This window comes from Myotis nattereri (genome assembly GCF_964212035.1).
Source record: "Myotis nattereri genome assembly, chromosome: 1".
NCBI lineage: Eukaryota > Metazoa > Chordata > Mammalia > Chiroptera > Vespertilionidae > Myotis > Myotis nattereri.
Window position 1 is genome coordinate 204223508 of NC_138075.1, and position 13335 is coordinate 204236842.

General features: G+C 40.0%; 1 protein-coding gene across 1 annotated transcript in view; it reads right to left on the reverse strand.

Moving 5' to 3' along the window:
* Window positions 1-12861: 12861 nt before the first annotated feature.
* GRXCR1 (glutaredoxin and cysteine rich domain containing 1) overlaps window positions 12862-13335 on the reverse strand; it is a gene marked incomplete at both ends in the record, with an annotated part of 99194 nt that continues 98720 nt past the window's right edge. The window contains one exon of the mRNA XM_081081287.1: window positions 12862-13041. Coding sequence (XP_080937413.1) covers window positions 12862-13041 — 180 coding nt within the window. The remainder of the gene's footprint in view (window positions 13042-13335) is intronic.

Genomic DNA, 13335 nt, shown 5'->3' on the forward strand with positions numbered 1-13335 from the left:
AAGGCAAAGCTAGCATCCCCATGAGAGTATCATCCAGAAAATGGCTGAGACCTGGTGGGTGCAGGATGCAGGAAGAGCCCCAAGTGACTCAGGGAAGGTTCTCCAGTAGAGTTGTTACAGAATTTACCAGGCGACCAAAACATACACAGGAGTACTCAGAGATTCAGGATAAACCCATTTATTTTCAGATGTTTCACATGTACTAGTACAGTGACTCAAGGGATCAGTTCTCCAAATCCTGAGTCCCCTAGTATGGAGGAAACTTTCCCTTTATACCCTTTGGTTTCTTTGTCCCCCAAATATGGATCAGACTTCCGGACCTTTTGCAGGCTTTGCAAAAAGCCCAGTGTGTTGGGATGGGGGATCTGAGAGCATACCTGAAGGCCTGGCCTGGTGCCAGCGCTGATAACCCCCTCCAGGGGTTGTGTATGATTCATGGTTTATGGCCTCTGCAAAATGGAGTATTTAGGTAAATAGTTCTTGCAAGACCAGATAATTAAGGAAGGGGCAGTGACTTGATTATTGGCTAACAAGAACGTGCATTAGAGATACTGATTAACTAGGGGCAGAGTCAGGCTGCTAGCCTCCTACATTCTTTCACAAATGGAGTTAATTATTGGCTAGCAAGGCTGTGCATTAGAAGGCAGGTTACTGGCACAGATTCAGATTGCTAGCCTCCCCTCCCCCCAAAAATGTATTTTTATGTTCCCCATCAGAGTTAAAGCCGACCCCTGTTCCCAGATTTGACTTACTGACAGGCACCTTCCCTGTGTTATCTCAATTTTACTGAACACGCATCTATCTCTCCCTTGTTAGACCCCCTACTCCTCCCAGGGAATGGTGTTTTGCAGGGAATGGGTGGGTAGTTTCCTGAGGAGTGTAAAACTGCCGTTTCCTGGTGGAGCTGCCCAGATGACATATCTGGCCTTCCTTTTCCTCTTTCTTATTATTAATAACTACCTAATTACAACAGTACAATCTACCGAGTGATAGCTATACCCCATGTCACTTTTCTTTAACAAGCACAACTAGGTATTAGAAGCACAAGGAAATGGCATTCCAGTTCTTTATTTTTGAGTTGCCTATTTTAATTGAATAATGATGAATATCTTTCATGGTATCTCCCTGCACTTCAGATTAAATGACAATTGGATAACACAAGCAGCAAAATGTACTTTGAACCAGTGAGAAAAATATTCACACACTGATGCAACAATAAACTTCAAGGATAAGTCATATTTCCTGATACAACTTTGCATGTATTATAGGTTTACAGCATGCCAATTCTGAGCAGGTCAGAAGGTATGACCTCGCTGAGCAGTGCTAAAATTTCCAGCACCTGAAGAGAAAAATGGAGGAGCTGCTGGGATATTGGTGATTATGCTTTAGTATGAAGACGGTAACAGAGCTTCAGAAACTGCAAAATACATGTTGCACTTGTACTTTGTATGCTACTTAAAACATATGCAAAAGTTTGGGAGCTAGTTTGTTTCTTTCATTTTTGTAATCTAAGCATCTCTAATTCTGCCCAAACTTTTTCAATAATCTTCCAAGAGATGTATTGAAATGCGTTTCATCCATTTGCTCCTTTTTAGCATCTTTGTGACGTTTAGAATGCATATTGCCTTTTTTTCCATATGAGACATCAAGGACAATTTGGCAAAGCAGATGAGTACAAAAAAATGTTTAGATGTAGACTGATGTCCATGTGTGGAAATTCTAAGTAATGTCAGAAAACTTTCATTTATAATCTGAATTGTGATTGTCCTACTGATACTGTTGTGATTGGCTAGTTTTTAATAACTACAGGCCCAGTGCATGAAATTCATGCACTGGTAGGTAGGGTCCCTAGTGGCTGGCAGCGGCCGGCTGGGTATTCCCTCCCTTCCCCCAGCCACCTGCTGCCACTGGGGCCTCCCTCCCTTCCCCTGGCCGGCCCCTCCCCCTGATCAAACTCCCAGAAGAACTCCCAGGTGAAGGGACAATTTGCATACTACACTTTTATTATATAGGATAGGAAAGGAGCAAAGGGAGGCCAGATATTACAGGCATATCATTTGGGAAGCTTCACAAGGAAGCACAATTTCACACTCTCCAGGGGACACCGATCTATTCCCTTCAAAACATTGGGGAAAGGAATCCAACAAGGGGAAGATAGGCGCATGCCCAGTAAAGCTGGGAGCCTGGGGGAGGTACTTGTCTGTAAATCACACCTGAGGACAGAGGTGGTTGGCCAGAACAGGCATAGCCATTGCAAGCGTGCCAAAATTTGGGACTACATCATCTCCACAAAGGAGCAATCGGTCTTGCTGCTGTGGTTGCTCCTGTGCTCCTGGTTTCCTGGCATTTACCTGTGTTTCTTCCAGAGCCATACGGCCCTGCAGACCCACACACACAATGGACTGATGTACTGCAATAGGGAAACAAGCTAAGCTCCCAGGTGCTGGCCTGGACCCAGCTCCAACATGGAAAGGAAACCCTGGACACTGGCTCTGATTTTAGCTCTACTGAAGCCCCAGCGACACTCCTTCTCTGCCTGCTCTAAAGGAAATGAACTTTGAAACCTCAGGGATTGAATTTCATGCAAATAAAAATCATTTATTCTCCTGTGGGAGTCTCAGAATATTCCTCTTCTCAGGATATCACAAAAATCCCACCTCCAGCAGCAACCACCTCCAGATGAACCCCTCTCCCATCCATTAACACCACCTTTGTTTATTTATGTATTTATGTATTTATTTATTTATTTATAAATATATTTGTATTGACTTCAGAGAGGAAAGGAGAGGGAGAGAGAGATAGAACATCAGTGATGAGAGAGAATCATTGATTGGCTGCCTCCTGCATACTCCCTATTGGGGATCATGCCCGCAACCCAGGCATGTGCCCTTAACAGGAATTCAACCCGGGACCCTTCAGTCCACAGGCCGACACTCTATCCACTGAGCCAAACCAGCTAGGGCAAAACTACCGTTATGTAGAGAAGCAATAATTTTTGCCAATTGTGATGGAAAATTTAGGAACAAATCACCACTTCCACATACACATTTTTTAATTCATGTTATTGGAACTCCTCACAAGTCTACAAAATATTTGTAATGTTTCAAGGAAGATAATATATACCAAATATTATCAGCAAGGATTTCATATTCTCTATTATGGAGCAAAAAAAAAAAAAAATGGAATTTAGCCAAGAGCTTTGTAGAGATTAGAAGATTACCACTTGACTCAGGCTCTTGCTTGTGTCCAGTGATTCCATGGGTATGGCTTGGGTGTCAAAGATTCCTCTAAAACTTTGCACTCACTTGGTAATGGGTCCAGAAGTATTATTATCACTATACTCCTTCCTGTACACATTGTGTAGCAATAATACTATTTTCCATTGATAAACAGGATCAATCACTTTCCAAGCAGTAATCTTTTCTCTGTGGGTCTGGTGTCATCAAAAGCTTAAAAATGGCCTATGGGAATCTCAACTTCCAGTTCAACAGACCATTGTTTTGGCTTCTGATGGAAGCAGTGTTCCTTTGAATACTAAAATGCTAATAACCCAATATCCTGGGAATAGGAAAAAACAAAAAATATTTTGAGCCAAAATATTCTGATAATGCAAAAAGAACAAACAAACAAAAAACAGTATTATTATGTACTGTCTTGGTTAAGAGTATATATTGCACCCTAAACTCTTAATTTATTACTTGTCAAATTCCTCACTTCTTTAATTATATAACTAGAGACCTGGTGCACAAAATTCATGCATGGGTGAAGTCCCTAGGCCCGGCCAATGATCAGGGCCTATCAGGGATGTCTCGCCCAGTCCCAATCAGGGCCAGGCCGGCCGGGGCCTGGGGGCCTGCCAGCTGCTAGACAGGGCCTGCTGGATGGGTGTGGGGGGAGGGATGAGGGAGGAACCGGGGGAGGTTGGCTGTGGGAATGCACTGACCACGAGGGGGCAGCTCCTGCATTGAGCGTCTGCCCCCTGGTGGTCAGTGTGTGGCATAGCGACTGGTCCACCGGTCGTTCCAGTCAATCTAGTTGCTTGGTCGTAATGGTTGTTTAGGCTTTTAGATATAGATTACTTTCTTTTTTCAAACCAATGTTTCATTGGACAAATAACCTGACTGAAAAAGCATTCATTTATAGAATGAATGCAAAAATTCTGTGCTTACAAAGCTTTTCTCAATCTATACCCACACTATCTGTAATCCTATATGACTGGTACTTAAATGCTTTAATTTAATCCTCCCCACAACCCTATAATGTAAGCATTAGTATTACTTCCATTTACAAATAATAATATTGATCTACAGAAAATGTAACAAACTTGCCTGAAGTCACACAGCTGGCAAATGGCAGAACTGGGATTCAGAACCAAATCGCAGAACCCACAGTCTGTGCTCCAGACCTCAGTGACACATAGCCTGTCATCATCATCATTGGGATCGTCTGGAATGTGTAATGCCTGTTTGCCATCTGCTAGGCACTGTGCTAAGCACTTTGCTTTCCACCTGCCTGATTCCATAGCCAGGCATAACTTTCCACCCATATTTTTGCCCATAGACATCCTAGCTGGTATCACAGGCACTACTTCCAGCTATGTCTCCCCAGGAGTCTCCTGTGTTCAAATATTCTGCTCCTTTGAGCATGCAAACACTTAGTGCTTTACCCTCCGCCAACCAATCACCTGCAGGGCAGAGTCTGTGCTCTATCTAACTAGAACATGTCTTACCTCCCCATCATGGTAGAGACCGACAAAGCCACCTTACACTCATCTTTGTATCCCTCACAATGCCTGGTGCATTTCTTGACTGAGTGCCTCATGATTAGTCTTGATTCCAGAAACTCAAGGAATTTTCTATACTTACTTATCACAGTAACATTATTAACAAATTTAAATATTTTATTCGGAGATGAAAGTGCTCCTACTTCATAAATAGGCTCAAAAATCTTCTTCCCCTACCCCCGTTTCCACAAACATCAAAGGAGAAGAAAATGGGGAGAGAACCCGTTAGGAAGAGGTAACAGTTCCTGACAGCTGTTCACCCAGTTATAACAGCAAAGGATTCATAGCAACTGCTGAAAAGGTACAAAGAGTACAGACACGTTTACCTTGGGGAACAATGTTCTGGAAAGCAGATATATATCTCTTTCCTAAGAATAAAGCATGCTATAATATTTCCCAGCCAGAAACCAAAAATGTGACGGAAAGTATATTGACAATTTTGTCTCCAGGTAAAATCTACAGCAGACAGAAAAGCACTCAAAACAGACCTCGAAAGGTCAAAGCAAATATGGAAACTTCAGAGCAATGACGTGGCAGCTGGTCTTCCAGGAAAAAGCAGCTTCGATTTTGTACTACAGCTTCTCCTGGGGGCTTTTCAGCCTCACAACGTCTTCATCCGTCAAGCGCAGAACAGTCCCACACACAAAACAGCCAGCGATTTATAAGAAAAACACTGGAAAGATCCCCATTTCCCATCACTCTTAATCTTGTCCTTTTATTGTTATAAATGAGCATACCCCTAACACCATTTGCCAGACTGTGCAAACATTTTGCTTTTTAATTGATCTGTGTACCTCAATTTTGGGGTGCACTGATAACATGTTTATAGATATTCCTCTAACGAGGTGGCAGGGAGAAAAGGGTTATGATCACAGAAACATATAGAAAACAAAAGTAACAATGTAAGAGCACAGGTTGCTAACAGAGGCAGGTGTAGTTTAGAGGAAATTAATATGGATTTTCTAGGTGTTGATTAATATTAAGAGTAGGCTTCAGTTTTGCTACATTTAAGCAATGATTTTAGGGCATCTTAGGTTCTTCTATAAAAGCTGTATTACTGGTACTTAATACCGGCAAACTACTGTTCAGAGTCACCTTGCTACCAACTCATGCATTTTGAGTTTTTCAATGTGTGCTCCACCAGGCTAGGTTTAAAAAGGAGTCCCTAAAGGTCAGAATAGAGCTGGGGAAAAACATTTTCATCAGAATGGGTGCACTTTCTCTTCCTAGAGGACTTGTTTGAGGCCTGAGTACTTCTCCATCGTGGGACAAAATGCGTCTCTCTTCAAAGAATTTCCAAGGAAGTGGGGTTTCTCTGGAGGAGGGTGCTTCTCAATAGGAATCCACCGCCATCACGTCCAGAAAAGCCTGTCTGCGGCGGCTGTGTGCTCATTGAGACTCTCATTCTTTTTTAAAAATGCACATTATGCCCTGGCCGGTTTAGCTCAGTGGATAGAGTGTCAGCCTGTGGACTGAAGGGTCCAGGGTTCGATTCAGGTCAGGGGCATGTACCTTGGTTGTGGGCACATCCCCAGTAGGGGGTGTGCAGGAGGCAGCTGATCGATGTTTCTCTCTCATCGATGTTTCTAACTCTCTATCCCTCTCCCTTCCTCTTTTTAAAAAACCAATAAAATATATTTTTAAAAATGCACATTATTTCATTTTTAATGTAGAGTGTATATATTTAAGGTGTACAACCTTTGTATACATATACACAGCAAAATGATTATTACAGCCAAGCTCATTAACATATCATCTCCTCACATAGCTACATTTTTTGCATATGTGGTAAGAGCCCCTGAAATCTCTGAGCAAATTTCCAGGGTTCAATGCAGAATTATTATCCACTGTAGTCACCATGCTGTACATTTGATCTCTAAGACTAAAGTCATTCTGCACAACTGCAACTTTGTACCCTTTGATTAACGTCTATTTTTCCTACAGCCCCATCTGGTCACCACCATTCTACTCTCTGCTTCAATGTCTCCAACTTTTGTAGATTCCACATACAAGGGAGATCATCCAGGGGACATTAGGCTAAGTGAAGTGAACCAAAGAGAGACTGTCTCCTTCTAAGACTGTCTCCTCCCGGTCCTCAGTCACTCACCACAGGTCCAACAGCCCGCTAAGCAATACCAGCTGCTGATACCCCAAAGGGCGGTGAGGAAGGTGAGGATGACTAATCTTGAGCATATTATCAACAATGCCCCTGGCTACTGAAATGGTCCTTCAGTTAGCTAAAGCTTTCTTAGCCAGCTTCCACACACACCTTCACCCCCTCCCCATGCCCTCTGTAACACATGCCTTCTGACGCCCTGTGCCCGCTGTATGCTTGCAACTCGGAAAAAAAGTCTTACCTGTTTGCATACTTTTGCTACCAGCAGACAAGTGTAAAGTCAGTTTTGTTTCTTGACAAATCGGCCTAATAATTGTGTTTATAAGTATATGTGTATGTGTGTGTACCAAAATGGCATATTAATTTTAATTGAGATAATTTTTAGAACTAAATATTACATAGGCTTGTTAAATATGAGCACAGAGAGGTAAATGTTGATTCTATTGAAAGTAAGCTTAACGCTTTAGAAATAACTTCATAAAGTCAGTATTAAGAAAAAAAATTACTGTCAAGTTATTATGGGTGAGGAAACTACAGAAGATCAGGAGAAACAATCCCCTAAATTAAAAGGGATATTGCATTCAGGTTGCTTGCCAAAATAGTCTTTAAATTTTCATGCCACTTCAAAGAATTCCAGAATGGCTCCTCTGAGGTTTGTACCTGAAAGACCAGACAAAATTCTAATCAGTATATTCACAATTTATCTTTTTTCAAAAGACCTTGATCTGACAAAAAGATTAAAAACTAAATATGCATTTATATTTATAAAGTATGTGCCATGTTTTTAAATCCCTCCTTTAATCTTTTACAAAATTTATTCATGGTCCACCTGATTATATTCCTACATATCCTTGGCCAGCAAGCAGCATGGCCTGGCTTTTGAAATAAATGGAGAGTTGCCTAGAGGACTGTATGAAGTTGTAAGAGCACAGGGAAGGCCTTTCTTTTCCTTCCAACTCTATGGCTTATGTAGGTGTTCATCTCTGAGCAGGTGTGTTGTTTGCTTGACTGATTTCCCACTTTATATCAGAAATAAAGGCAGCTCACGTGGACACTTAAGATACAATAAACTAACAAATTTCAAGATGAGGAAAATTAACAATTTATAATACAAAAAAAAATCACAGTTTCTTCATGGTATTATAAAGAATAAATGGGATACCTTCTAAAAAACAAGCATGCAGAAAGTGTCCAATAAATGTTAGTTCATTTCCTTTATGTGGTCAGTAAAAAGATATATTGCTGATGCATGATTTTCATGGTAATTATGAAATTACCCTCTGCCTCTGTTTATTACTCTGCATTTTAAAAGTACTTCCCTATAGATTCTAATTAATCCCATAGAACAATATGGGATAAATATAGCAGGGATAATTATCTCTCATTTATATTTTATAGAACTGAAACAGAGGTGAAGTATCTAAACCCAGTTCTCTAGAAAGTTAACTTAAATTTATGCTTAAATAAGCCTATTGTAAGCTTATTTTTTGAGCTTATTACTCTCATTAACCTCTGCAATTCCATGAGATCTCTGAGATGTTTTTTATTTCATTACTCTTCCATGATGTTCTTCTTTAGAAGCTCACAAATAATCAGCAGAAAACATTAACACTTTAATTCGATGCCAATGGATTTTTTAAAAAAAGAATAAAGTATAGAAACAGAAACAAATTCCTTGTGAACACAAACACAAGTCAGAGACCTTTTGTCCCCTGAGCTTGTAGTTCAAGATGGGGTCTGAAAATTAGAATCCCTTGTACTGTTCTAATTCTCCATCCTCATTCTGCTCCAGACAAAAACATTGGGACTATGGCCAGATTTTAAGAAACATAGCCAGGGTCTGGGTAGTCAGGAAATTTCTAGATAGACCCTACTAATTCATAGAATCTTAAAACCATGTTGGATAAGAAACTTTATTGATGCAAGAAACTCTTCCCCCTTTTCTTGACAGAGGAGCAATCTGCTCTCAAGTGGCCATAGCCTGTTCCTTTTTATGGCTAGGAGGTGTGCCCTTGTGTCAATACATCACAATTTGCTTATCAGTTCTCCTGTCAGTGGGCATTTGAGATCTTTCCACATTTTGGCTGTTAATGATATAGCTTCCATGAAACTTTTGTAGCATGTGGACATATGTTTCTCTTGACTAAACAGCTAGGAGCAAAATTGTTGAGTATACCACTTATGTATGCTCACCTCCATTGAATCCATCAAATGGTTTTCCTAAGTGATTGTACCAGTTAACAGTCTCATTAGCAATGTAGGAGAGTTCCAGTTGCTCCCCATCCACACCAACACTTTACATTTTAAGTCTCTTCAGATTTTAGCCATTTTAAATATGATGTAGTAATATCACTTTGTGATTTTAATTTGCGTTCTGTGATGACTAGTGATGTGTACTTTTTCCTATGTTTTTAGCCATCCATATGTCTTTTTTGTGAGGTGTCTGTTGCCTATTTTTTTTATTATATTCTCTTTTTTTTGGTTAATAATTTTTCATCAGAGGTTTATTATTGACCACATGATGTGCCTAAAGAGCACAGAATTGGAAGTCAGGAGCCTCAGTTTGAAACCAGTTCTGAAACACAATTTACTTCTGAGTGCCTCTGCTTTTTTATCTATAAAATAAGATTCATATTTTATAATCTCTAAGATTCTTTTTTTTCTCTGTTTTTATTTTTATTTTTTTAAGAACATTTTTTCCTTTATTGATTAAGGTATTACACATGTGTCCTTATCTCCCCATTGCCCCCCAACCCCCACTTATATTGTCTTAATTACTGATTTTTTTCAGAATTCTATAAATTACCTAGATATGAGTCCTTTGGCAGATACTTGTATTGTGTATATATCATCCCAGTTCTGGCTTCCCTCTTGATTTGTATAAATAATTTCTTTTAATGAGGAGATTTTAACTTTAATTAAGATCAATTTATTATTTTCTACCTGAACAAGTCACATATTTAGGCATCTTGTGCCTTGTTCAAACATCTTGCCTACCACAGTATGGTGAAGTTATTCTCCTGGTCTAGCTTTTGACATTTACATCAGATGTTCTCAATTTTGACACTATTAACAGTTTGGACTTGATAATCCTTTGTGGAGGGAAGGAGTCTCCCTGTGTTTTGTAGGATGTTTTTCAGTATTGCTTGCCTCTCTAGCCATTAGATGTCAGTAGCGGTAGTGGTCGCAATGGTAGTACTAATCATTTTCAAAGTCATTTTTCTGATTATGTGGGAATCTGGTGGTTTCCAGCACTATTTGTCACAAAGACTTTCCACTGCCCATTGCTTTGAATTGTCATCCTTATTGAAAAACACTTGACCTTATTGTGTGCATCTACTTCTGTACATTCTATTAGATTCCATTAATCTATTTGTCTATACTTACTTTACTTGTTCAAAATGTTCTTGGATACTCTAGATCAGTGGTTCTCAACCTTCCTAATGCCACGACCCTTTAATACAGTTCCTCATGTTGTGGTGACCCCCAATTTCATTGTTACAAATTGAACATAATTAAAGCATAGTGATTAATCACAAAAACAATATGTAATTATGTATGTGTTTTCCGACGGTCTTAGGTGAGCCCTGTGAAAGGGTTGTCTGACCCCCAAAGGGGTCGTGACCCACAGGTTGAGAACCACTGCTCTAGATGGTTTGCTTTTTCATATAAATTTAGAATTATTGGTCAATTATATAAAACATCTGGTGGGGTTTTAAGATTGCATTGAAACTATAGACATCTTTATAATTTTGTCACCCAGTCCATAAACATTGCTGCTTGGCAAAATCTGCACTGTAGTTTTAAATGTGGAAGTATGACACATCCTATCTAATAAAAGACAAAAAGGGTAATTGACCATACCTTTGCTATGCTTCCCATTGGCTAATCAGGGCTATATGCAAATTAACCTCCAATAAAGATGGCAGTTAATTTGCATATGTAGGCAGGGGGGGACATTGGGGGCAATCAGGCCAGCAAGGAAGGGGGGGGTCAGTTGGGTGTGAGCAGGCTGGCAGGCAGAGTGGTTAGGGGCAATCAGGCAAGCAGGCAGGTGAGCAGTTAGGAGCCAGTGGTCCCGGATTGTGAGAGGGATGTCCCAGATTGGAGAGGGTGCAGGCGAAGCTGAGGGATACCACCCCCACCTCTGTGCATGAATTTCATGCACCAGGCCACTAGTTTGTAAATAACACAGTTGATACGTAGAATATCCAAAGAAATCCACAAACTGTTGAACCTCAAAGTGAACTTAACAAAACTGCTGAATTCAAGATCATTAGACAAAAATTAGAATACAATACACAAGCAACAGACACTTAGACTACAAAACTAAAATAATACAATGTATAACACTATCAGAAAACATCAAGTCCATGGAATACATTTTACAAAAGATGTGTAAGATTTTCACATTGAAAACTACAGTGCATATTCCGCCAAGAAATTATAGAAAATCCAAATATATGAAGAAATCTACCATGTTTATGGATTGCATGACAACATTTTAAAGATGTCTCTGGTTTCAATGCTCTTTCTTCATGAGCTCTATTCGGTGCCAACTGGGAAGTGCTCTCAGAGGATAAGCTGGATAAATGTAGGGCTCATTTTGTTTCCCTTTGTCTAGTGATTGAATCCCTCCCTGTATCTTTCCATTTTAGTTGCTTTCCAATGGCTTGAGCAGTTTACGTTTTCCTATCTTGTTCATGTAAACATATTATTAGCATATTATTAGTCCGCCATACTGTTCCACTATTACTAGACTGAAACTTCCCATATTGGATTCTAACAGTTCTTCAAGAGAGAAACATACACCTTTCTCTGACCTCAGACTCTCCACATATGCTATCCTTGACCTTGAAGCACTATCTCTCAGACTCTTTGACTAACTAGTTTCCTATCACCCTTCATGTCTGTTTCACTATCAGTTGCTCAACAGTCTCTTCTTACCATTTCCTAACTCATCCAGGTTGCTCCTTCTGCTATACACTCCCAGAGCACAGTTTCATTTAGTATTTATAAAACTTATTCTGCTTATAGTTAGTTAATACTTCTTTCCTTCTTACAGAGTAAGTGCCATGGAAGCAGAAATTATACCGAATACTGTGCCTAGATGATTAGGAAGTATTTGGTAAACATAACTTAGTCTAAAACCAAGGTATAAAATATTTTGATGACATTACAAATATTGTGAAGGTGATTTATTAAAATCATTGATAAAGGATTTCATCAGAGTACAGATGTGTGCACAGTTAGGCATCAGCCAATAATTCTAGCAAAATTTCTTCTGTCCCCTTTTCTATCATTGCCTACGATGTGTTCAAACTATATAGTTCTCTGCGTCCAGCTCAAGAGGACAATAATGGCAGCCTTTGCTTGCTTTCCATGACACACAAAGCAGATGCTTGAAAAAAAAATAAGTCTGGATAAGTCTTCTGGCAGCTTATTTTTTATCATCACCATGAAATCCATCTGACAGCATTGATTTATCATTAAAATCATCTGCTCCAAGATGTAGTAAAAATGTTGCTGTCTAAGAATAAATATGACCATATTCTTTCCCACTATCCCAGAGCTCTCTTCTCCCATAGAAATGTGTTCTATACACCTAGAAAGTTGAATTAATTCACCCATAGGGTGACATTGCATCATCAGATAGATACATTGTGTCTTTTCTTCAGAAAAGCAAACCCATTTAAGGAGTCAAACTTTGGACATGTTGGAACGGTGCTGGGTATTTCCAAATGGAAACCGGGATCTACTAGCACAGGGCTTGCTTGGCATGTTGTTAAATCAACATTCACTTGATATCAAATCAAACGGTCACAGTAAACAGTCAAAACAAAAGCACTTATAATAAACAAAGTTTATTGATTAATCCATAAACGTGACCATTAAAAAAAAAGTAGAAAGCAAATGATTGCCTCGGTTGGTAAAACGCGGCTCTCCCTGGCGGAAGCGCTGCCTAAGCAGCACAGCTCTTGCAGCGCTGAAGACCGTTCTCGTTGCACGCCGTGCACTTCAGGGCTTTGAAAGAGTCTGTGAAGCAGTTTCGAAACACTGACATCTTGCTCCCATGGCACACGGAGCACGGATGAAAGCCAAAGCCTCCACAGGAAGGACACTCGTGTGGATGCTGCACTCTCTGTACAGGGCGGCAGGAGGACAACAGAACAGAAAATGTGTTAGCATGGACAACTCATCAGCCTCCCTGTCCCTCTGTACTGTTGATGCTCATAAAAATACTATTGGCATCATATAGCTATGCACTGGGAAAGCTAGATGAAGTTTCCTTCGCTGCCCCATTGATGGCCATCCATAGCAGGAGCTTAATTGATAAAACTTGGTGCATTTTTGGTCAAAGGGCACACACTTAGAGAAACCCATCATATAAAACCACATATTTACAAACCAAACAATGCAGAAGATGGTGATTTGC